General features: G+C 38.7%; 1 protein-coding gene across 9 annotated transcripts in view; it reads left to right on the top strand.

The window, feature by feature from the left end:
- The window catches only part of LOC6545876 (serine-rich adhesin for platelets), a 109,247-nt gene that overhangs the window by 69,342 nt on the left and 13,683 nt on the right, over positions 1-26,222 (top strand). The window contains exons 1-2 of one of the 9 annotated variants that reach the window (XM_026977871.1): positions 3,820-4,226; positions 14,364-14,406. The exons of 6 other annotated variants lie outside the window; for them this stretch is intronic. In XM_026977871.1, the coding sequence (XP_026833672.1) occupies positions 14,382-14,406 (25 nt within the window). In that variant the 5' untranslated portion in view covers positions 3,820-4,226; positions 14,364-14,381. Of the gene's footprint in view, positions 1-3,819; positions 4,227-14,363; positions 14,407-25,393; positions 25,927-26,222 lie in introns of those variants that run through there. 2 more of the 9 variants (XM_026977872.1, XM_001972691.3) reach the window with 2 other exon arrangements.

The raw sequence follows: 26,222 nt of genomic DNA, 5'->3' as shown, positions 1-26,222 counted from the left end.
TTAGCTCGTGCAAAGAAATTATAAAAAGCACTAAGGACTCGAGTGCATACCTTTCTTATTCAACTTCACCATTAACCCTATATGTGATTACTTTAACCTCTTTAACAAACTTCCTGCCGTAATTATTGTAATCAAGTGTAATCAAATTAAAGTCCAATGGAACTTTGGTAAGGGTGCAGAGATAGGCAGAAATTTTTGTTTAAAGTACGTTTTGAAGTAAACTCAAGTCCCCTCCTTCCGATTCCTCGCCCCAACATCTATACAATTTATTTGCATTTAACCTGCTTTCACTTGGCCACTGCCGTGTCATGACCAACCGGCAACTGCTGCCAACTGTTGCACACTCAGCCAGTCAGGCTAACGGACATCGGGCCCACGGACGGACAACCGAACCAACGGACGGACTGACCGACGAGCGGACAAGCGGACAAGTGGACAGCGGACTGGCGACCCGGACAGGCGAAAAACACTTCTACTTCAAATGCGGTTTTAGATTCCGTGTGGGTGGGCAAAGTGAAGAGCGCGAAAATATATGCAAGTCCGCAGATGTACACTCAGAAAACTAGTCTCATATTCCAAATACATCATGTTACATTCCGCAAGATTAGTTTTGCAGATCTGTTAGGACTCAATCGATCCCCAAACTGTTGTTCAGTAAGATACATACATAAAAATGCAATGTTAAACACTTCAGTTCGTTGGTTGCATTGCTGCCCATTTTCTCTCAGTGCTGGCACATACGTTTGTGGCCAAAGGTGTGCACCGGCATTGCGTTTTAATCTCTCAATTCAAATTCCAGCTGGCGTCGTTCGTCTGCCGTCCTCGCTTCTGCGGTTTCGGTTAAGTGGGAACACAAAGAAGAGTGGGCGGAGAGTGTGGGAAAGAGGAAAAGTGCAAAAGTGGGAGGTGGCAGCAACGGTTAGCGGTCGCTGGTTTTGGCCACTTTTATTTTTCGGGGCGAAGTGCTAAAAGCCAACATAAAAGTTAAATTGGTTTTCATTCATCGTGCGATTCCCGTGGCCAATTGGGTAATTGATGCTTTTTCAAACAAACGTTGCCTAATCTACTAATCTACTAAACCTACTAATTCCATACTACCGAAAAGAATAATAGGCAGCTTTTTTTAAATATTTTAAAACGCCACGAAATTAGTCGTTATAAATATGTATATGTATATGAATATTCATTTTATGAATAAATGGTTTAGACTAAAGTTTTTAACGAACCACAACCTACCACAATTTTGTAGTCCAACCAAAAGTTGCTAGAAGTTTTCCCGACTGCAATGCGATCAAATCTTGTTTAATTTCCCGCACGCGTTAAGCTAATTTTCGCCTTGAGACCCACACACGAAATAAAAAAAAAAAAAAACTCCCCTTAAATGCGCTGTGTGAAATTCGAGTTGCGATTTCAATATCCTGTCGAGGGGAGAAAAGCGGGGAACAAGTGAAAATCTGTTTTGGCATCAATCAGGCTTTGATTTTCACATGTCAAATATCGGCGATGAACATAAATTCAAATAGCAAAAAAGGAGGAAAACACAGTTGCCAACTTTCTAGCGGCAACATTCTCATTCAAATGATTTCGAGCGTGATTTAGCGATCCCCATGCGATCGCCGTTCGATCGTTCGGCCGTTCGATCGATCGATCGAGATCTTGTTCTGCCCGAGAGTCCAAAGGTTTCTCCCAATCGCCGTCCTTCTCCGCACGATTCCACCCGTCTTTCTGGCGATTTTCTGTGAGTTATCGCCGCGACACAATCACTTGTCATAAACATTAATTGAGCGTGAAAATCGCCAGAGAGTAATCATAATAAAGATGGATCGCTTTCAATCGCAATCCGATCGCTTCCCCAAAAGAAAGAGAAAGACCGCAGACCGGAGACTGTAGACTGTGGACTGAGGACTGAAGAATTCGGGGGCTGTACGGGCAGAATCGGCCTTTGGCACCCCATTAAAAAAGGCGAAATTGGGTCAGAATGCCGTCTGCTCTTTTTCCTCCTTTCATCCTGAATCGACTTTTTGTCTGTGGATCGTGTGTGGATCGCATGGCGCTGGATTTTTACTTTCAATTGTGACCTGCTTTGATCGATCGAACGATCGATGCCTGCCTTTTGATCATAATCGATGATGTTGCCAAAAAAAAACATATTTATGTATTCGAATTTCGCGGCACTGGGAAAGCTTTTTGTCACTCAACAATAAATCCTAGTCAAAGTCAAAAATCAAACAGTCCTAGCAAAGTCATGGCCATTTAAAATTAACTTTTCATACGCTATATTTAAACGTTTAATTTGACTTGCTTCCTAAATTAAAATTTTTCATAATTTTTAAACGTTTAAAAAGGATATTACTCCACTAACAGTGACTTTGAAATACGTATTTTTTTCGGTGCAACCATTTAGTTGTTCCTTGAACTGGGTCGAAATTTCTCTGGCATATGTTTGTTTCCTGTTGCCCACTCTCGCCCCCGATCAATCCACCTTCCTCGGACTCCTTCAATATTTTTTATTTTTCTCCGTTTGTGATGTCTATTTTTGAGTATTTCCTTTTGCAGCGAAGCTGCGCCCACTCGAATGCCACATGTTGCATATGAAATTTATGCAAATCAGCGAAGAAGCAAGGCGAAGAAGCTGCCAATAAGCCAAGCATAAATTACATTACCAAGATCCTTTCCGCCGTGTATTAGCATATAACCTGAACGGGGAGATTCGATTTGGATCTGCCAGTTCCACCAGCAAATGTCTTCATCGCGATCCCTCTCCCAAAACCCCTCTCTTCCCCCTCCACCATTTAATTTTCTCGATCTGCAGTGTCTGTCATTTCTGCCTGACACAATTACTGCAACCTCTCTGCATTTTATGAAACAATTCAAAATCTTCTCAGGCTTCTGAAGAGTCTTCTCTGACAGAGAAGAGCTGTTTTCCAGTCTTCTGCTCTCATTAGCCGCCAGTCGCGAGACTTTATTAGGATAGTTCATATTTTTGCGATTATTAGTTCGCTGCTGAGTGTGGGAATTGTGGGAGATGCACATGAAACGATAAATGAAGTGTGCAAAAGACTCTGGAAATGTTTTGGATTCTTCTCTGGCACTTTTGGGGCTTTCTACCCGGAAGTTTGTCAGCTCAAGTGCTGGAAATAGGTAGACTATGATTAGCATGTGTTACTCGTACAACTGTTATTTCTTTTAATTATCACAGCTTTCTGGCCGTAATTATCGGTTGCAATGGAAGCAGTGTTTCGAAAAGAAGCGTGATGAGTTCTTCTTGGGCTATAAATATTTTACTGCATTTGCATACCAATTTGTTGTTCGTTGGGCGTAAAATATAGGTCCTACTTATTGGTAAAACAAATAGTTACCAAAAAATAGTTATTTTATTTATTATTGGAAATATACTGTCAGCAACATATTCAGCAACTTTTGCTTAGCAACACAAACTCCAGCTAGCATCATGTCGCGACACAGAAAAAAATATCTTAGCATTTTTATGTCGATCTATGCTAAAAATGCTAAAATATTTATCTTCTTTGTATTTAACATTTCAAATTTATGTTTACTTATTTCAAAAATTATTTCAAACTAATGAGCTACAGGGCTCAACTGTTTTTAATATTTTCGATCTGGCAAAATATTTTTTTTTGCGTGCGCTCAACCTGTTCTCAACTTGCTGATCGAGAGTGTTGGCTCGTGCTCTGCTCTCTTTCTCTCTCGATGGTCTACCGCCGATATTAAGCCGGCTAACCGGCTTTTCTCTCCCGCTCTGTGTTTACTTGTGTTTACCTGCACTTTGCAGATCTCCGTTGCGATCTTCGCGGCTTCAATGCTCCGAAATTTCTCGCTGACATTTCATTCCGTCGCTGCAGCTCCGCGTTAACGGACGTCGAACTGTCGCTTTTCCGCGTGCGTTTTCCGTATTACGCTCTCAGAATTTTTACTCTATTTTTTACTTTACGTATTAATGGAATTTACAAGTGCGCAATAAGAAAAAAAAAACACAGTCTTGAATCAACATTTATGAACAATTAAAAACTAGGACGATAAAGCTCGTGCATCACAAAGAAGGGGAAATGTTGATTAGCTAAAACTAAACACCATTAACTATGTATGCGTATTTAATAAAAATCTTTTTAAATGTATAGGCTTGCCCTATCAAACATTTAAAACATAATCTTTTATACAAGGAATAAACAAGAGTTCTATTTCTGAAAAACACAAACACCTTTGGCGTAAGTAATAAAAATAGTTGCTTAAAAACCATATTAACATACACTTTTATTCGAATTAAGCAGTCATGAAATTAAAGCTTTGCAATAATAATCATATGTTTTTATATTTTCCTGTTTTTTTTTTTTTATTATCAAAAGATGATATTTCGCTTTTATCTGCTGATCAATATAAATCGTATCTCCAAAATCAAATGCAAATTTTAGGACAAAAAACTGAATATACCCCGTAAGCACCATTTGATTAATTATTGCCTACGTTTTTTATTAATCAAATGTAAATCCGTATATTATCTCTCGATCGATTAGATTGCATCTAGAGATATGGATTTTACGCCTCTATAAAATGGAAGTCGTATTTACATAAAAACCACACTTTGCCATGTGAATTTATGATTATCTTCGCCTGCGTTCATATGTTTCATTAAGTTTCGATCCATTTATTTTGTTAAATTTTCGCGTGGGCGTTGGTATTTGTGTTGTTATCTGATTTATGTCTGACAGGCGGCATACAAAAGTTGACCGATAATTTGAAATTAACAACGACTATGGAAAAATTCCCCGACCTGGAGAAATAAAGGTCCAAAACAACGTTGACCCCGTTTTAAAAGGAAAGACACCACAAGAAATAACTGCAATTACGCAAGTGACGTAACGCAGCGGACATAAATGTAAGTGTAAGGCAATGGCACACGACACAACGAAGAAAGGGAGAAAAAGAGAAAGACGCGGCAATAAAGCAATTAAAATGTCATTGAAGTGGCCGAGAGGGAAATGGGTTATAAAAACGGATATGAAGGCATAGATACAGATACAGATTCGGCATAAAGATTACCAAGGCCTTTAAATCATAAAAACTTTTTTTCGGCAGTGGGTGGGTAACTGCAATTGTCGGAAAATTAGAGCTTACTATGGGGAACTTGGAAAAGTTGGGGGCAAAAAATAAAAGTCGGCTTCGTTTGAACGGTCAAAGGTACTAAGTAAACTGAAAAAAAGAAAGATAAAGGTAAAATAGCGCGAGTTGATCAAATTTTCCACTGACAATATTATTTTTCTTCCCGGTTTGACTTTGGTCAAACTGTTGGAGTAAATATTTGCATAAAGTTGAGTTGTTTGCTCGTCACTTGATGTTCCGTTTCACTTGCCCTTTGCCCTCCCGCTCGCACTTTGTTTTCAGTGCCCGGGATTGCATTTACCGATTGCTGATTCGGTTATCCAACCGTTTCCCTCGCTTTTCCAAGAGTTTTCCCTACCCCCTCCCCGTCCAGCTTGCACCATTCTTCTCGTGTTTGTTGTGATTTGAGATACGTTGTGAGAAGTACAAATAGCGATAGCTGGATAAACAGATAGATGGATGTTTGGAATTCGTGTGCACAATTGCGTCCCTGTTCAATTCGAGATTGTGCTGAAGATTGGGTCAAAGGATGATGGGATGATTGAATGCTGCTTGGCATTGGATTCAGGGTGCTATTTTCCTTGAGTATATTTGAGCGGATCTTATTCTTGAACGAAATGTTAAATGTAAGCAAAATTGCAGATTTTTTACTGTTTTATGTATTTAAACTTATTTTACAAAGCAGACATCACCAAAACGATTCAATGGACCACTTTAACATCTTGTAAATAATTTCTCATCAGTTCCTTTATCCGAACTGTAATATATTATTCTTGTGCCACAATTTTTCCCACTTGCAAACTGTTCCCATTTCCCATGTCTGGCCTGTTTACATTTTTCAATTTCAAAGATATATCCTGTCTGCGCTATAAAACACTTCCAAACCAGAAATCGACCACATAAAATAAATACTGACCGTTGCAATTCTATAGAAATATCCGCCGAAAAAGAGAGACAGCTCAATATTTTGACAGCTCCAACGGAACCCGAACTCAGACAAAAAAAAAGAGGAAAGAAAACTGCATGGCAAACAATGGCAAACAATTTTTATGCATTTATGCAAAAAGCACACAGTGCACTGAAACCCAACCCCCTTAACCCCTGTTCGCCCACTTGTGGGCAGCTGTCAGAAAAGTCACACCAGAATTTTCTGTTTCCCTCAGACTCTTTCTCACTATTTGCTGCTGTCAAAGAACTGACGTTCGGAATTATTTATGTGTGGCAGGCAAAAGAAGGAGAAATATTAAAAAAAAAGCAAGTTAAGGAATGTCATGGAATAACAAGTTAACATGTTGAAAAAGTATACTATACAGAAATTTCAGCATTTCAGAATAACTTAAATATAGATAGGTGTCTGATCAAAATATCGCTTATCTATAATATAATATATATCCTTTGTAGTACAAATTTCACTTGTCAGCTGAAAGGTTTGCATCTAGGGTACGACTCAATGCCGACGACCTTCAGTCAGGTTTCAAACCGTAGCTAATTTGAAGACCAGTGATTATTTCATGCTTTTCTCTCCACCACTTGTGCCCGACGGTTTGTAAGTTTACTTTTCATAATTACCGCACATTAAAGCCCCAGTATATGGCTAAAGAAGGAAAAGAGTGTGTTGCGGGTATGGAGTATTTTTTGCCCATATTCCATTTGCAGCTACGGCTACTGTATCTTACAGATTGACGCCTCGATTCCCTTTGTGGTCTGGCGCTTCTTTGGCTGGTCATTTACTTATATTAAGGGAGGGGACTCATACGTGAGCGGATAAAGTGGATTGGGGAAAACAAGGGGGCGGCTGACTGCCTGTTTAGAATTTTTAATTGCGAAAACTTCGCTTCCAGCGGCGCAGAGTTGCACTTTGCACAATTGACTCACTGACTGACATAATAGAAATGTCAAACGAGGCGCGCCGCTGATTTGACAGCTCCATAGAGGAAACGAGGGAGAAGAGGACACTACGGGACCCGGAAGACGAAAGGGACAGCATGATATACTGACTGCTTGCTTGTTTGTTTGCATTCGCTTTAATTGATTTTAATTGTTGTTGATTAGAGTCGGAGTATGGGGCTTCTGGTGTTGGGGATCAGCATAAACAGAGATTTATAGGAGGTACTAACGGAGCTATGTACATGCTGATGGGAATAGGTGATTATGAAGATATTTTGAAAGTACTGTTGTATCGTAATGTTTAAAGGTATAAAAAGTCAGAAAATGGTAAATACTAATAATAATCGGAAGGCAGGGCAAATATAGTAACTATCCCATTATTATAATCCTTATAAAACTAATACAACATTAACCATGAATTTATTTGTTTCATTACAAAAACCATGATTATATTTTGAAACAAGAAAACAATGCTTCTGCGTGTCCCAAATTTTCCAAATCAATTTGTTTACATTTTCACATAAAGCTCCTCTTGTAGAGTCAATGACCACAAGAACAGCAAAGGTCAAAGAAAGTATCTTTTAAATTGTTTCCAATACTTCAAGTGCAGGCGGGTTCTGTTGCTTCGATTTCTGTGGTATGTAACTTCTTAAAGAGAGTCATACAGTTTCCCATTCCATGTCAGTGGTCAGTTCGGTGTGTTATCCATCATTAGACTCAATTTGTTAGCCAGGCTACGCCTTAAACATGACCAAGCAAATAAAACAATAATTCGAACCCAACTCGATTCGGTTCTAACAGCATGACAAACAAAAGCAGCAGGAAAAATGGTAAGGAAAAAATAATGCATAATGCATTCATTATAGAAAATTACAAAACAAGAAAAACTGTCAACACTTGAGGGGAGTTGGGCTGGAAAAGCGGTAGAAACTGGAACCAGTAGCTAGGAAAACAAACAGGCAGCGAGAAGCACTCGATAACCAGATCTCTCCACAGTTATCCCATAAAAGGGACCCAACCTATATCTAGTATTTATTCAATCCCCAATTCCCACCAGTTCCTGAGTCCAGTCCCCCGCGATCCACTCGAACTGTCAAAGACAAATGTCAAAATGTTAGTTTTGTAATTAGCTGGAAAGGAACAGTTGACAATTTGCAACTGTCAGGGTGACATTTGGGCAGCGCCGGCAACCGAGGGTTAATGACACACCGCCACACATGACAGCTCCAAAGTTTAAGTTAATTTTTCTTACAGATAAATATTTTTGAAATTTACTTGGCTCGCTTGTATCTCTTGTCTCAAGTCGGTTGATCAGCCTTGAAGTTATTTGAAAAGATATTTTTGCTTTTGCCATTTGTTGTATCGTATTTCTGGTGGCAAAATGTCAAAACTATTTATAGTTGAGGAGTGCGTTCGAGAGCTTTGATATTGACTCGGATTGCGCTACTTGAAAAATATATAAAAATTAAATTGGACAGATAAATATGACATGAATATTGTTTCCTCATAAGCAAAGTCGGTCGGAAAACTAATGACGTTCGATTCACTTTAGAGTACATGTATTTTGTTTCCTATGCCCACAAATTTTGCACACAAATATATTATAAAAGAAGATAGAATACTTTAGTCGTTTAGTTCCCCGACTATCAGGTACCCGTTAGTGGAAGTGCAAACGAGAAATTTCAACATTTTTGTGGAATATCGGTAGAAATTGAAAAAAAAAGTAATACAAATTTAAAAATTTTTTTTTTTTAATTTTTAATTTTCTGGAATATCGGTAAAAATTGTGAATAAAATTAAGAACCATTTACGTTTTTACAAGCATATACCACAATCAATATATACATACATCGATTTACAACCATAGCAAAAGTTTATAAATCAAAAGTGCAGTTTAATCACAGGCACAACACCCTGCCACGAAATATCGTTTATCCAAAAGTGAAAGTTTCCCCCCAAGAATCTCCCGAATGGCTGTCTTTGGGGCATCTTTAACACCTCCGAAATGGACATCATTTGGGAATGATAGATCATTAAAATGAGCTTTTCTCCCTGTTTTCCGTTGCTCATTTTGTGGGAGTCAGTCACGACCTTCGGTTTTGGGACTGGTCGCCGCAGCAGCCAACTGGGAAAGTCATAAGTTGAAAGGTCGTGTGAATGACGGGAAAAGTGTTAAGGCAGAAACCCAAAAAAAGGGAAAATAAACTGCATCAAACTTCGTGTAAAGTTCCCAAAAACGTTGGTTAAGGTTTCTACCCAACCCCATTATTTGGTAACTGGTAGAATTGTGAGCAGGAAATGATTTATGTTTTTTGTAGGATGTGACAAACTTGGTTGGTAATCTTATTATAGTTTGGGGGTTACGTTGTGTAAGATCATTTAGAATGTTTTACAGTCGACTGAGCCGGATGGAAATGATAAGGCGAAATTAGTGGAATGTGAAAAGTCAAGGGAAGTCAGTTAAATATGGAACTTCTTTCTGAAGTTCTTGGCGTATATATATTTAATAAACTTACTTACATATTACAAAATTATTATTTATGATTACATTTTGTGCTAGTACTACATCTTTTATGTCAGAGAAACTCGTATGCCTTTCTGAATCTCCGTTTTTAAAGTCTTTCTCAGTTCTAGGAATACCTAAAAAGCTATCCACAGAATATTTCGATTGAATCGAAAAGTGTTCCTCATTTTCCCCGCTCAAATGTCATAACGGTTATACATTTTCCATCCCCCCATCCCCAAAATCGATTCTTCCATCTAATATTTGACATGAGCTGACGAAAAGCAATTCCAAGACTGACTTCCAAACTCCCTCGAACAATCACTTAACGGTATTTATGGGGAAAAGAAGAGAAGTGTTCTCTATGCAAACTAAGTGCCCCCAAAGCCACAAACCCCATCCTTACCCCCTATACGGCATAAAGGCGGCAACACCAAAAACGCACCCATCAAAAGGCGTTACAAATTTTGATTTCTTTTGAAAACCTGCGACGCCTGCCCAGAAAGAGAAAGAATTTGAGGAAAAGAAACCAGAGGGAGATGGGGCGAAAGGTTAGGGGAAGAGGGCGGAAGGTGCTGAGCCCAAGAAAAATATCAATTACAGCATAATTATGTGTGACGCAGAGAAGAATTCTGACAGAAATTGATTGATTTGTGGGGTGAAAAAAGAAAAGCCATCTCCAAGCTGTTCATCTGAACTTTTGACACATCGAGGAAATTCTTTTCGTTTGTCATCGTATAATTTAATTTTAAACGTTACAACCTTCCCCTATTTAGGCATCACTTCTCTAAACATCTCCCATCTCCCTCTCTTCAATGACCCAAGCAACGGTAAAACATCGTATTCAGAGAGAAATAAAAAAAGGTGGGGATAACGATTGTCAAACAAGAAAAGATCTTGAGCCCGTAATTGCATATTAAACAGCAGTTAACCAAAAGTAAAGCTGTCTCTCTTCCGCAATCTTCTCTTCTCGACTTCTTACAGGCTGGCAATTCTCCACACATTCTTCCCCTACCTCCCTACCCCCCTTCCTTCCAACCCCCACTCCCTTCCCCATCTTTCTTCTTCAATGTCAATGTTGTGACCTTTGTTAGGCATTTTGTTTGCTGTTGCTTGAAGAATCTCTTTTATTTTCGCCATCTCCCTCCCTCGCAATGCCGCGTCTTCTACTGATTCTTCAAGTACCGTTGTAATTGCTGCAAAAGCTTCTCTTTTTAAAGGGAAATCAATTGCATTGTTGCCGCAACAGCGTTGTTGCTGTAAAATAATATTGCGCAATTTTTATTCAAGCATCGAAAAGGAGTAGAAGAAGCTCCACAAAAAACATATAGAAAGTTGCCAAAGAAAAAAAGTGGAGGGTGAGGTGTGGATCATTCAATGATGAACGTTTTTTGTTTGTTCGCTGCTCAAGTAAAGTTTTTTCGAGTTTTTTGTTAAGTTCATTTTTGTGCGAGGCTGAAGCTAAAAGATTTGTTATGGATGGGCTGGAAAAAGTAAGGTTATAGGGTTGTGGCGGGAAGTTCATGGACGAATAACGGTAATGGCGAAAAGATGCACGGAAAATGTTGAAATAGATTTGCGTTCGCAAGTAAAGGTTGCATTTATTCCTTTTCGAAACCATTTTTAGTTTAAATTGTTTTTTAATAAACTTTTTCCCCACGTTTCACTCAAACAATTTTCAACTGGCCGAAAAACGAGATCTCCAATAAAATCTTTGAAACTTCTCAAGTGCCAAGTCAAATACTTGATGAATAATAAAAATATTGAAGCGGATGAAAGCCAACGAAATAAACAAACTCAAACAAAACGGAAGTCGAACCAAAATCAATAAAGCATCAATTGGTAAAAGTGAGGCAAAGTTTAATAAACTTTCCAAGCTCCCATGTTTATTATACTCTTTTTTCAAAGTTGTGGGTGAGCGGACTTCGTTGCATATTTTATTAGCTGTAAATTATATTAATGTGGCCACAAATTGAGAAGAAGCAAACCCGAAACAAGATGCAAACAAATCCCAAACTGCGTTTCCAAAGGGGGAGTTGCATTTGCAATATGGCCGCAATGTGTGGCAACTGAGGACATTTGGAGTTGGGCAGTGTGTCGTCGCCGTTTTCCAGGCAAATGGTGGAGATTTTTAGGGGATCGGGGAGGTTAGGTGGTTGGAAGGGGGTGGTGTGCCATGGGTGAAGCGTTGAAAAGAAATACACGAGCGTTAAATTTATTTAAGCCAAAGATAAGCATGCTAAGCCATGGCCAAAAGGAATAAAGGCAAATCCAAATGCACCGGCAAAAAATGTAATCAGAGTATTTGGAAATTCAAACCAGAATACGTACTCTCCATTTAAACATTCAAGTTTGTGAGGAAGCTTACTCTTGTATATTACGCGACTTTTAAAATCTTGAAGTTTTTTATACACTTGGATTGAGGACTTTTTATAAATTTTATCAAGTTTATAGAACAGATATTGATTGTATTGAATAGTTTGATACTGATAATTTCTCCCAGTGCAACTTTGACCACCGCTAAAAAGTGCCTATTGCATATATGCATAAAACACAATCCAGCACAGCAATGGATAGATCGGCTGAGGCGGGCTGTGGGTTCGGGAGGAGCAACTCCTGCTGAGTGTGTTTCTATATATTTGTGGCAAGTGTGTGTGCTTGTGGGGACAACAAGTTTCCCGCAGCAGCGACAGGAACTAAATCACGTGTTTGTTGCGGTGCCCGTACTGTTTTTGTTGTATCTTCTAGCTTGACTTTGGCCAAGTCATGACGACAGGTTCAAGATCTTGCTGGGCAACTTTAAAGGAGATCGTTGGCTGGGGAGGGGGGCTGCAAAATGGGGGGCCATGGGGGACTATGGGGAGTTTCGAACAGATCGTCAGGCTGCTTAGCAGCGGCTTACACATGTTTGTTTTGTCTTCCTCTGGCTTTTGTTGCAACTTACCGTTAGTTAGATGTATGCAACAAGGAGAAGAAGCCGAAGAAATCTCGTTGCATGTGGCAGGTTTTTAGTTTTTGCTTTCCCGATCGCCTGAAATAATATCTAATAATGCATATAATTTTCACATGCACGGCGAATCGCCAAGAAAGAGGAGGATCTTCGCAAGAGAAGACCAAGAGGGGGGCAGGAACTCTCGTAACGCGGCAGGGGATTCGATATCATTAAATATTATGACCAAATATTGCTGAGCGGCATTTTGAACTGAATTAGCCTCGATAGGGGATCAGCAAAATGCCGCCACTTGTGGCATACACAAAGACAAGGGGGGAGCACCTTGGAGAGTATCTTATAAATAGCGATAATATTCAGCCATCGATACTGTGGAATATTGTGGAGTGAGGAAACTCAGGCAAGGCGATGATGAGAGTCTGCGGAAAATGAACCTCGGCTTAAGTAACGATAATTAGAAGTTTATCCTAGGATAAGAGAGATGTTTTCGAAATCGAATTAAGATAAAGAAAATGTAGATAATAGCGGATGATGTAATAGATCAGAAATGATTGAAGAAGACATTACTAAAGTATGTAAGTAATTAACTTATGTTGCATCACTATTCTGCATAAACGCTCTCAAGATACCAAAATAATACAATCAAGCCATTTCCCTCTAAATAAAACCACGATTTCCGATGCAGCGGTATTATTTTTAGAACTTTCCGCAGAATAAGTCACATTTTGCCTGCTCTACAACAATTATGATGTTATGGCGTGACAGCTTCGTATAAAAAGTAGTTCCACATTCCTTTCTCCGAATTTCGCATTTATTCTTCAATTTCCAGTACCATTTTCACTCCATGGAGGCTCAGCTAAAGCGTTTGTCGTATTTTAAGTTTAATGAATTCTGCAAAGGCAAAATAATCACCGCGAAGCTAAAAAAAATTGAAAAGATCACGAACAAAAACCGAATACGTATTGCCACCAATCTCGTCCAGCGCCGTTGCTAATGTTAAGTAATTAATTATGAGCAAATGATAAAAGAAATTTCCAATTCATTTTCACTGGCCAACAACCGCGACCCGCATTATTTATTTATTTAAAAAATATTAAAATAAATTGCACTCAATTCACGAAAACAAAGCGGCGCACAAATTTTTGGCAATGGAAAAGGGTGTGAAGAAGATAAAGCGGGGAAAAAAGAAAGTGACTGAAGGGTTTTCAATTGTATAACACTCGCCGTTAGATTGATAAATTGTCAATAATTAAAGCAGCGGTGATCAAATTGATGAGCTGATCCGAAGACGAAGACGAGTCGCGTTGCTATGAGTTTTTTGAGGTACAGCTCTTCATAATGATTGATTTCGATGGGCTTTCATGGCTGGAGTTATGCAACCTGTGGGCCCGAGAAACTTTTGTAGGATAAGAGAAATTAAAAATAAATGTATTGGAATTTTTGCAATTGCAATCATTGCCGCACCCATTGAAATTCAAGCACAATCCACTGGGTAATCAGCAAACACAAAGGAAAGGCCTGTGGATAAGGGAACTCAATAAAAGGAATTTTCCCTTATCGCCATAGAACCACAGCCCCGATCTCTAGCCCCTTCCTCTCCAGATCTCTGCCTCTTGGTTTCAGTGGGCGCCTGCAGACTCTTCGATCTGAACCTTTATTGAAGGAAAACACTTCGCGGATCCAAAGGACAAGTGACGTTTTGCTTAAGATTAGGTCTGCAAGTGGCACTCGTCTGAATATCCATCGCGATCGAGATGGCCCTTACAAATTACTTAGTAAAATATAATCCTATGGACCTACCAGGCAAAAACTCTTTTTATTAGATTTCAATTACATAGATTTTAATTTTATATGTATAACAGTGTTCACTTTAATAATTGTATATTTTCTTTCATTTCTTTTCAGGTAATTTAACATCTCAAAATGCTCAGAATTAACCGCTACAGGGGTGAGTAAATAAAGTGTATATACAAATTTTCGACGGAGTCCCAAGCCAGGTTACAATCTCTTAGGGAACCACACCTTAAGCATTCAGCCACCTAAGATTTTTCATCACTCCGCTGTTTGAGAAAAAAATCCTAGACACGCAACAGCTAAAAAAGAAGGCACGCTATCAATTTAACAGCATCTGTCTATGATGCATGGGATCGAATTCCCCGCTGGAAAACCTCGATCCTCTGCTAAATTCCTCTCCCTCCCACCCACACACTATTGAGGGATTTTTGCAACTTGTCCTAGACAGCATTTTTCCAAGGAACCTGCATGTACACACACTCCTGAGTAGCAGCCGCCGTCTATTTATAGGCCTCTCTGATTCCCAGTCCCTTCCATCTCTCGATCAGACCCTTACACTGAACAAAAGGATCTATTAAATGATCTATCAGATGATTTAAATCATTTCAATACTCAAAGTTGCCTCTTTCAGCTTGTAGATCCCTATTTCAGGGTTTCTTTTTTTCTTTTTTATTTTGATTTTTGTATTGGGTGAGTGTAGATTACATAAAGCCAAAATGTAAAGGTATAAATAAACTTTTTCCTAGCTTTTTCTAGCACGGAGTGCATAGAGAACAAAAACTGGAGCTATCAGCATACCAGACCAAAACAGCCAGTTTATAAACTTTTTTCACGCTTTTTAATTTCTGCTTGTAAAATAATTAAGCTGAAAATAATGAAACTTAATCCCAGCCACGGGCGGCGAAAAATCGAGAGTGGGAGAGCTTTAACTGGGTTGCCTCAATAACCGCGGGGCGGGATTAACACGCTTTTTTCGCCGTTTTTACCCGCGGGCATTTAAAACAGTAGCCGAAGAGAAGGTAAACACCAGAAAATACACAATTGCCATGGCGATTCTCCTTTCATAAGTACGCAGCTACTGTGAGAATGCGCCACACGGAAAAAAATAATTACCAGCGCATCAGCAGGACAAATTGCCACTACTTTAGCTGCACATTAAGCCGCTTTATGTGGCAGCCCTCTCGAGCTTTTCCTGTTGCCAATCCGCACAAGGCAGCCATAGCAATGCCTAACGAACTTGCAGTCTTCTGTTGAACTCGTATTTAAAATGGGGAAGTAAAATATAAAATAAAATAAAATAAAATAGCTTTATGTTGAGTAAGTCGTTATGCTCACATTAACCACGTCAACGGGGCCTGGAACTTCCTTCGCCGGTTTTTGGGGGCGTGGCATACGTTTTAATTAGCCCCGAGGTGGTATGCATGTTACCTTTCATTGCCCCAAAGCTTGTCAAAAGTGCAAACAAGTTTCCGACAGCTAAAACTTTGATTGCCTCCCCTTTTCCCCCAGAAACTCCCACAATGATTAGCCACATTTGAGATGAAACCGAAACTGAAAAGACCATTTATAAGGATGAGTAGCCACAAAGCTCGTGTTAGTATCACTTTCCTCATTTGTTTCCTACTTTCCGCTGCATGAAAATGCAATAAAAAGCAACGACGAAGAAACGAAGAAGACAGTCGACAGTGAAAATAAAATGATTTAAAATGAATCGCAAACTTTGAACTCGGACTTGAATATTGGCAAAAAAATTGCATCTTTTTGCATCTGCATCTTTGAATTTATAGCTATTTTCGCGTGGGCGATTTCTGTTGTTATGCTGCCTTTTTTATTGTGACTGTCGAGATTTCATAATAACACAGTCGGCTTTGTTTTGTTTGTTAACCTGAAAAGTGAAATGCATTTTCATTGGCTTTTTTCGGTGGGTGGTGAGGGGGAAAATTATCGCTTTATCACGATTCAAACGGTACCACTTTCTCAGCTTCATTTGTAGCAATAATTATGCAATTTGCTCTTCGAAGCCGCGATTCAAATCGGAGTCCAAATTCAAAGTTGAAGTCGAAATCGGAGGCCCCTGCAATTGTTGCATTTCCTCCGTTTGCGTTTTGCTTTCGATTCGATTTGAAGACTCTGTGCATTATAATTTCTGTTGTTATTTATAATTGTTGGACATCTGAGCGTTGTGGGTGCTCACTTTTCTCTGAAGAAAAAAGGGGGAGGGACCGACAATGGTGGTTTGCATAGTTATCACTCGCCCGATATCTTTTTCTCGGGCTGGCTATAACAACGTAATTGTGAAGAAAGAAACGATTTGGGGCCATTTTTCGGTTATGACAAATTAATTGGCTGCAGTTGTTTTGTCTGGCTTTGAATCGAGAAAGTTATCGATGGGTTTATTGCACACAACTGGTGCAAGATATGTTTATCTGTGAATGCAGATTAGGTGGTCATGGAGCTAAGAGATACTCAAAATTGGCTTAATTATAATTGTTATCCGCTCAGCAGGCGCACAGAAGCATTTATACGGCCAACATTATTGGTTTGTTGTATAAACTAATTATTTGGTAGCCGGATCCATAGTATTATCCAAAAGACATTTTGGAGAGCTAATAATTGCAATATATTTGGCTTTATTTATTAAATCTCATACATAATATGAATGAGCCAATTGAAAGTCACTTAGAGATAATTAATTTTCCAGTTAAGGGAACAAAAAAGATATCAACATTTTTAATATTAATTAATATTAGTTTTAGCTAAGCTTCTTAACCTTACTAATATCTCATAGGCCTGGCTTAAGATTCTCATCTGGCTGGAATGCCCGCAGTACAACAAAATTCTTGTGCGACGAAACAAAAGCGATAAAAAGTCAGTGAAATCCGCAGGGGCACAAAAAATTCGTGTCAACGAAGTGTGTCACAAATTTGACCAAAATAACTCTTAACCCATTAACTTAACTTTTCGTTCCGTATGATCTTCCATTGATTGCCCCGCAGACGAAATTTGATCGATCAGGCGGCTCCGGTTGTTGTTGTCAAATATTTTTGCCAGCCGCGAGGCAAAACTTTTTCTTTTCTTTTCATTTCATTTCATTTCATTTTTTCCACTGTCTGCCTCGTTTTCTTGCCGGTTATTATTTCTCCACATTTTTTCATCACATTTTTTAAGCCACTCGGTATGTGGACCACTGTAATTGGAGATGCGACGATGTCTGGAGCCCTTTACTTTGCTTCCTGATCGAAAACGTATATGTACGAGTATATACGTACTTATTTTCCATAACGACAAAACGTGAATCGAATTGTTAGATAAATAGCGCAATGTATTTGGCAACCTTCTTCCTGAAAAAAGAGTTTTCGGCTTGCAACAAAATTAAATTTAAACAATTTAATTTGCTGGCAATTTCATGTGCACAGCAAAATTGTTGAATTGGCTTAATTAATTTGCCCAATCTTTTCGTGTTTTATTTTATTTCGGTTGTATTTTTTTTTGCCAGGGCAACACACTTAAGTTGGTCAACTCAATTGCCCAATCCCAAAATGAGCCCCAGCCCAGTTAACAGGAAAAAAACCCAAACAAACCTCGACAAGCCCTCAGATAAACGCCCACTCACCTTCCCTCTCCCTCTAGCCGCATCGCCCCATCTCTTTCGCACTGCCTAGTTCGATTTGGTGCGACTAACTCACGCCTACGATTTTACAGTTCTCCGCTTGTTGTCTCGACTTAATTTGATAAGATTTATTTCGATCCGAGTGGAGAGTCGAGGAAAAGGCCAAGAAACCCAGCGAACATCGAACATTGAGAAATGTTTGCTGCCCTCGATAAATTGTAGGAGGAATCCAAACAGTGACAAAAACAACCATGCACTAATATATTATTGTTTAAAATTGCATTTTTCGATTGGATATGATACGTAAAAAGAGCACAAAAGCGACAAGGTTATAAATGCTTTTCCAAGGGTTTTAATCTAGTTAAATAGCAAGAGAAACAGTTTAGGTGCTAGTATGTATATATTCCAATTTACCGAGGCAGCACAACATTTTTTCACGTGTGTCCAGCTCTTTGTGGCTAACATTTAAAAACCGTTGAAATAGAAATGTAAACGTTTGCCTGATAAATGGCCTAAACGGGCCTTGTTTCGGGTTCTCACTGAGCACTCGAAACCTGGAGTGTGGGTGATCTTTATTTTGTGTTTGTTTTGTTACTGCCCCTCGGTGGGTGTATCTATTGGCTACTGATTGGATTGGAGAGCTACTGGGGTATGTGAGCGATGTGGGTGAGAGGATGAAGTCAGTGGAGGGGCTATGAAGTGGATTTAAATAAAGGTTATTTAGGCAGCAAAGTGGTTTTAATTATGTTGAGCTCACCTCAAGAAAGTTGGTTTATTAACTGAGTTAGCTGAATTGCCGAACTCCCCAATATATTGTCAATAATAGGACATAAGGAATTTGAGTAAACGATTTTAGTGAAACATTTTAGATAGTGTATATAGTTTCTTTACGTTTTTACTGATATCTTATACCATAGAAAAGCGCTTCCTTAGTTTTTCCCACCATGCCGGCAGCTTCTGTTCTTCCGTCAAATTGTTAATGTGAAAGTTGAGGCTTGACTGTGTGTCTTGTTGCGTTTTTTCCATTAGCCTTGTTTTTGGTTTAGCCACCCGCCATGTAAATGTTCGGCTCTGACCCGCGCCCCTTTTAGTTCAAAAGTTCATTGTCAAGTCTAATAAAATGTTCAAATGACACGTTAAGTGTCAGCAGCTACAAGAGAAGTTTCCCTGGCTTTGAATTCCCTTTGCACTCCGTTTGAAAGACCGCCGCGAGTTGCAGCTAACAATAGGAAAATGGAAAATTCAAATACTGGAAAACAGGGAAAAAGTGGCAAGCCGAAAATATCGTTTACCGCTCTATCTGAGGCTCTCTCGCTCTGTTCCCTTTTTGTCAAATGATGATAAATCGTGACCCGCCAAAGTCTCAGAGAAAATGTTTCTGCAATACCTCCAGCCACCTGCACTCGAAGAAATACTATATACTGAAGCAGTAACAAAATTGGTGTCCCTGAAACTGAATAGTCTTCGGAAAACATTCTTTACAGGATATACTCCATTCTAGTTTATTCAAATAAACTATCATATACTATAGCATTAGATAATTTTATTGCTATACAGATAATTTTTTCTCTGTCAGCTTCTTTTCTATTGAGTGACGTGAAGAGACCTCCAAGAGAGCTACCAATTTTTTATTTACCATACCGTTTTTACCACCTAAACAGGATACGCGGCACTCGAAACTTGACATTTTAGTGAATTATGTAGTTTTTATGCTAAATTTGATTTATGCGATTGTATGTGTAAGTGAGTGAGTGCAATGTTGGCGCTTAGAAATTAGGCAAAACTATAATTTATGAGCCCCAAATTGTCGATGCCCAAAGGTTGGGACCCTCTTGGTTAGGCGCTGTGTGTGGCTTCAGTTCGGTTTTGATTTAAATGCAAATTTCGGTTTTATTACTTCAAGTATCAGTGGGGAAACGTCACCTTTTCGCACCTTTAATCACGATCCCAGTTGAGTGACAAGTAAATATAAAATTTATCTTTTCGCATTTGCATTTTTTGATAGATGGATGGGGGAAACTCAGAGTGATGAGGAAATCTTAAATATGTATTGCTCTTTTAATTGGGAAATTGAAGGAATTCCAAGGTAAGACCATTGACATATATTAACTTCCAATTATCGTTGACTTATCGTTGATTTGGTAACACAAACTTCCTGTTAACAATATTGCCTATCATTTGCAATATTGTATAATTAAAATCCGTACTTTAATACAAGCTTTACTTCTTATGGTCCCTATACTTCGATAATTGCCATAAATCTCAATGAATCATAAAATAAACTCATTCACAGCTCTGTATAGATTTCAATTTTGACATTAACCCTGACTGAATGTCAATTAAAATTCAACACAAAAGCTGATGACAAATCTCCCATCAAGGCCACAAAACAGCCAACTGAACCTATGAACGATAACGATCCATTGATAAAATGCCAGAGCTATCGGTACAACTTGCGACTTACAAGCTCATTTGTCAACAGAGTTCCCAGAGCATGAGTATCTCTATATGTATCTGGTGAGTGCGCGAAGTATCTGTATCTTTGCATCGCCGGCGACCTTGCCAAAGTGAAACGGCAAAAGCAATCAGCTGCCATGAAATGTGTGTCTGGAGTGTTACAAATTGGCAAACAACTATAAAAAACTACACAATAATATAAAATAAATGAAGTGAGCGAAACATGGCTAAGGAATTTTTTAATTTAGATAATTGAAAAGAGAGGTAGACAAAAAGAAATTCTCAGTAACGATTCGAATCGTTACCCAACCCAATAAATTTAAGAACTTAATAATTAATTCGAAATCGGTTGGCAATTATTTTATTTGGTATCATATAGCTTACCAAAACAGAGTTTTATTGTTTTGCTATTTTTTTTCTTATAATTATGCATGTATTTATACATGATTGGCTCTTTAAATTATGCACAAGTAACGTAAAATATGTCCAGACCTATTTTTATTAATAATTTAAGGGATCATGTTGGTGCACTTTGTGTGGTTAATAATGGTGGAATTTTATTAATAAAGTAATTGTTGCTTTTCCTTTGATTGATTAATATTTGATTAACATAATTGTGATACAAGAAAAAATGAATCTTTGTGGTTGCTGCAAAATTGTTTACTATGTATTTGTTGGTTTAAGTGCTGGTAGTTCTGACCATATTTTTTCACACGATATTTGCAAGCGAACTGCGTCAATTCCGTTGGAAATTGCACCCAATCTCTGTGCTGGCAAAATGTCAAATGCATCAAATCAAATCTAAGAAAAAAACACGATCAGACTAATTAAAGGAAATAAATAACCAGACAAGTGGTAGCATGAAAAACCCTGCCGACAAGTCAAATTAATTAAAAACAAAAATACAATCAAAAGTGAGCAAAACAAATGCCACTTGTTGGCCAAAAAGGTCCCCTTCTGCCGAAATAATACCCAGCCCAAAACTGAGGGCCCAAAACAACTTTAATCTACAGATGTTTTTTAGGTGTGTCCTAGCAATCGTCACGCCCTCTTTTTCGTCCAAAATCCCATTCCAAATCCAGTTGTGTTTACTTTCTAATACATGATAGCCAGGCCAGAATCACAGCCATGTGAACTTGGTCAACTTGCTGTCGGCTTGATAAAGGTCAACTCCAGTAGGGAAACCATACAAAAAATTTATGAAAAACTTATTGACTGCTTTATTATTCGTTAACAAAAAACTAACAAAAAATGGCAATGGTAAAAGTTACTGAAAAAATATGAAAACTAGACTAGCTTTCTGATTAAAAGCATTATATTCGTTTCTGGGAAAACCAGATATAAGTTGCAGGAAATTGTCTTACATCACAATAAAATCAACTCGATAGTAATACCCATTTTATTAGAAGCACCACAAACTTTATGCCAAATCATAAGCACCCTTCTCTAGGGTACAATTATGACCGCTATAATTTATGTTTATTGTTTATTATGTAGTCGATATTGTTTTTATCGAGTTTATTCCTTTGGGCTATTTTCGCTGAAGGCAAAAATTGAATTTAATTATTTGTAATGGTGGTTTTAGTTCCTTCAGCAGTTGGGCCAACTGATTGAAATTTATGCCAGCTTTTGTTCGCATAAATTTATTAATATTTCTACGACTTTAATGTCTCTTTTTGCGTGCTGAATTGCTCGTAAACCTTGCCGATTTTTATGGTACAACGATTTTTAGTGGTTTTCAATTGATGTTTATGGATCGATTGCGAGTTGTTTATGTTCATTGAATAAAAAAAACAGAAGATTATCATGGAAATCGAATGCCTTGAATCTAATCCATTAAGGTTCCACCATTAGATGGCTAACCCGACGCATAACTCCCCCCAAAAAGTCCGCACTCTTAATGAGCTCAAATATATAAAGTTTTCGTTTTCGCCGCGGTCAAGAGATTGTCTGTATTGGAAATGCCGTATTTGGGTTTGTTTTATTTAAATATCAAAACCATAAATTCAAATGCAACTGTCAAGTGCAGCATTGTTAGTCCGGGGCCTTATGGGGTTAATGTGCTCATTGTGATACTATTTATTCTTCCAGCTCCACTCTCTTGTTGCACTTAGTTTTTGCAGCTTGAGGTCTGAGAATGAAATCGGGTGCAAATAATATCTTCTATAGATCACCGACAATTTGTGAAAAGATTTCTGTTCGTTATTACTCGATGCTCTATACCGCTGAAATATGAACTACTATATATTTTAATAATAAGCAATAGCAACCATAATAGCTTAACCAGTTGCGATATCCTAACAATTTAATTGCACAATTGATTAAAATTAATGCGCTTTCTTGAAATGCACGCCCTTTTCTTAATAGACTTAAAAATCAGCTAATGCTATGTGTGTTGTAATAGATAATAAACTTTGACGAGTGTGGCAAGATATTTGGCCAACCCCCAGTGAATGCAAATCGATGGGGAAGGACAGCTCCTCCCTTGATGTCGCATGTCACAATGATTTTTGCCTTTTCAAGTTGTGCCGCCAAAGCTTTTTGACGCAATTTGCATTTTATTCGCAATATATTGGCGCCGCAGCTTCTGGGAGGAAAAAATTGATGGGGCGATGCAGGCGAAGGCCATGCGACATATTTTACAATGTTTGCCATATTTGATTGATTTGTTTTGCCTGCGATGCCCTGGCGCCAGATTTAGTTCGTTGATTGAAGGGTCGCAAAAAATTGAGCGCAAGGTCTTGCGGGATAGGAAACGATTTTTTGCAGCTGTTTTGCATTTTCACACACTTGTTTCATTAGTCGGGGTAATAAAATACGAATAGAAAAAGCAGCACTTTCGGGAGTGGGCAACACATTTGGTTTCCATTTAAGGCGTCAATCACGAAATCAAATGAAAAACATAACTCAAAAATAGGAAAGAAATGTTTGAAATGATAAATGACAATTGGGAATGCTAGAATTCTCTGGGCGAGAAACTCTTCGTATTTTCTCATGGTGGGAAAGAAAGTTTTTCACTGCGTTCGATGATTAGCCAAAGGTCGTGGTCGCTGTTATGCAATATTCTGTATTGGGTTCCCCAAGTGAAAGTTTTCAACGCACTTTCAGTTTTTCCCGTTTCCTATAGCGGGTGAAAATATTCGGACCCCAACTGTGCGTCATCTTCATGATCATCAACCACATTGAGCGATCCCAAATACTCAAAGAGATCTTTATCCGAGAATTTTGTGTGGGCAGCGGGACTCTCGAGGAAAATCGAGCCTCAGCTCGATACTTTGGAGATGGCTTATTAAAAATTCTAATCACATGCAATCACCACGAGTTTTGGCCTGGTTGGATCGCTTTGATTGCTGTTCCCCAGTTTCTTTGGGCCAGTACAATGGCCCGAAGTCGCCGACGGTTATCGATTAATCATCAAATTAAAAATTACCACTGCCAAAGAGAGCGTGGAGCGTGTCCGAGACAACATGAAACACCTCAAAAGGCAATTGGAGCTGGTTTTTACTTCCATTCTGCTATTCTTTTTGGCACTTAAAGTACGTCGGGTCAGCCAATTTAAACAATATCTAGAATTTCGTGGTCGGAGTAGAGAGAAAAAAATAAAAACCACACGAACTTCGATTGGATTTAAATGTTTTTGGCTATTGTCAGACTCGATTTGGGCAATAAAATGTGGGAAGCATAGGGTGGGTAAAAAACGTGTGTTATAACCAGCAGTAAGGATTGATAATTGCCAGAAATTGTGGGACCTGCCAACTGAAAGCGAAAATTACAATGGAGCAGGGGGCTTCAAAAGCGTGGTAAAGTTTTCGCCAGTTAATCAATTTATGTTAGACCGAGTTACGTGAGCTTGTTAGGGAACACATTTGTAATAGAAGAGTTTTGGATTTCCTACTTCTCAAGGTCAAAAAACAAGATTCAAGAATGATTATTCCCACGGTTTTTTAGTGATGATAATAATAAGAGCACGCGAATGTTTTTAACTTATCGCAATATTATCTACCCAGCTGCATGGGTTTTTGCATGATAATTTCGGCAAGTAGCCCATGTTCAAATCTGGAATTCTTGGTCTGACCCACCCATACTCATTTCCCGGGAACTTGTGAGATAGAAAACAAAACAATTGAGTCAATCGTTTCTTAAACAAAGCAATACACAAATATATCAAAGTCGTAAATTAATTTAAGTATGGCATAGAAACGCAAATATTTTCTCTGATTCCTTCAGCAATTTTTCCACCCATAAATAACGCTTTGAAGCACCGCCTGTCGGTCGACAATTTGAAATGAAACGAGGCATACAGAATTTATTGTCCTATGCAAAGCAAAAAATAAATTAATTTTCATAAATTCAAATAAAAAATAATGGTAAAACATGGTTTTCTTCAATATTTGCTTGAGCAGAGCAAGTGTTCTATTGAAAAATTCCCATCAAAAATAAAATAAATAGGTACGTTTGATAAAATATTAAGCAGTGAAAAAGCTATCATGCGTTGATAATAATTCCGTGTGTATCATATTACACTTGGCTTCTCCCATTCAAATTAATTAAATCAGATTCTTTCCGAAATTTCTTATCACAAATTTGTCATCGGCGTGTAAGCAGCAGAGGAGACTCAGCCCCATGCTGATCATAATGAAGTTAAGCCACCGATACGATCGCTCGACGCCCAGACAATTAAAAACCCCCCCGCCCCCACCGCAAAGCCACAAGAATTGCAAGAGGAGCGCGGCGAGGACTGGGCTGCAGTTCCGATCGGTCCGCTCAGCTGGTCGTTTGGCGGCTTTCCTCGGCTGTCTTCGGCTTTCGTCGCGGACCCCAAGAGCCGAAGTCGACCGAACGGCTTTGCAGCGGCAGCGCCGTAGCTGCGCTGAGGTCTCAAGCTCGAGTGCGCGATCAGTTCGCTTTCAGCGATCGTCGCGAGCACTACGTTTTGCAGAGCGTGTCGTGAGATATAAATACGCCTTCGTCAAGTTTCGTTAGCTGACCGTGAAGTGAGTTTCGTTCTGTTCGCGCGAATTACATATATATATATATATGTGTGTGTATGTATGTAACTGGTGTGCAGTTGGATTTTTGGCCAAGTTCATTCACGTTGCGCCATAATTAATGTAACGTAACGCTCGAGTCGAAATCGAACGTTAATTTAATTGCAATTCGCAAACTGTTTACATTTCGTATATTTGATTTCTGATTTCCATATTCGGGCATTTCCGTTTCACTTTTGAACGCGCATTCGAGCGCAACAATTAATTGCAGGCAATGCAAATTGTCCGTGATTGTTTATGATTGCCAGTTTGGCAACAAGCGCCGCAAAGTGAAATTTCCCTCAAACGCACATCATAATACAACGCATTAGCATAACACATTATTTAAGTTTTGCCAAAAGCTGATAACTGTTAAATGACTGTTAACAGACAAAACTAGACGTAAGCCAATTTTCAGACAAAATATGGCCCATATATAAAGATATAAAAGCAACCTTCGAGTGCAAACAGAAAGCAGCAAACTGTTTAAATATTTTAACAACAATTCTTAAATATGTCTGTGGAATCCATGCAAAAACGAAAGTGCTCAAAGCGGATCAGCGGTTAGAGAGAAAGGCAGGTAAGCGATGGGGAATCAAGAAACAGAGTTGGAATCTCACTGGGAAATTCCGTCAGTGAAAGATCGATGTTCATGTGGAAATAATCAGGAAGTTCTTTATCATTTGATCTCTGGTGAATGAACGGTGTTCAGTGAAGAAATGCAAAGTGAAATGAGCGTAAAAAGAACGACGAGTAAAAGTATTTAGAAACCGGGGGTGTTTTTTGATAAAAGAAACAGCAGTCGTGCCAAATTAATGTTGTACGTCATCTTTTCCTGAGTATGATTGGTTTAACTAAAAACATTTCAACCGTCAT

The sequence above is a fragment of the Drosophila erecta genome, unplaced genomic scaffold, assembly GCF_003286155.1.
Source record: "Drosophila erecta strain 14021-0224.00,06,07 unplaced genomic scaffold, DereRS2 tig00000021-arrow-pilon, whole genome shotgun sequence".
Lineage (NCBI taxonomy): Eukaryota > Metazoa > Arthropoda > Insecta > Diptera > Drosophilidae > Drosophila > Drosophila erecta.
This window is presented reverse-complemented; position numbering and strand designations above follow the sequence as displayed.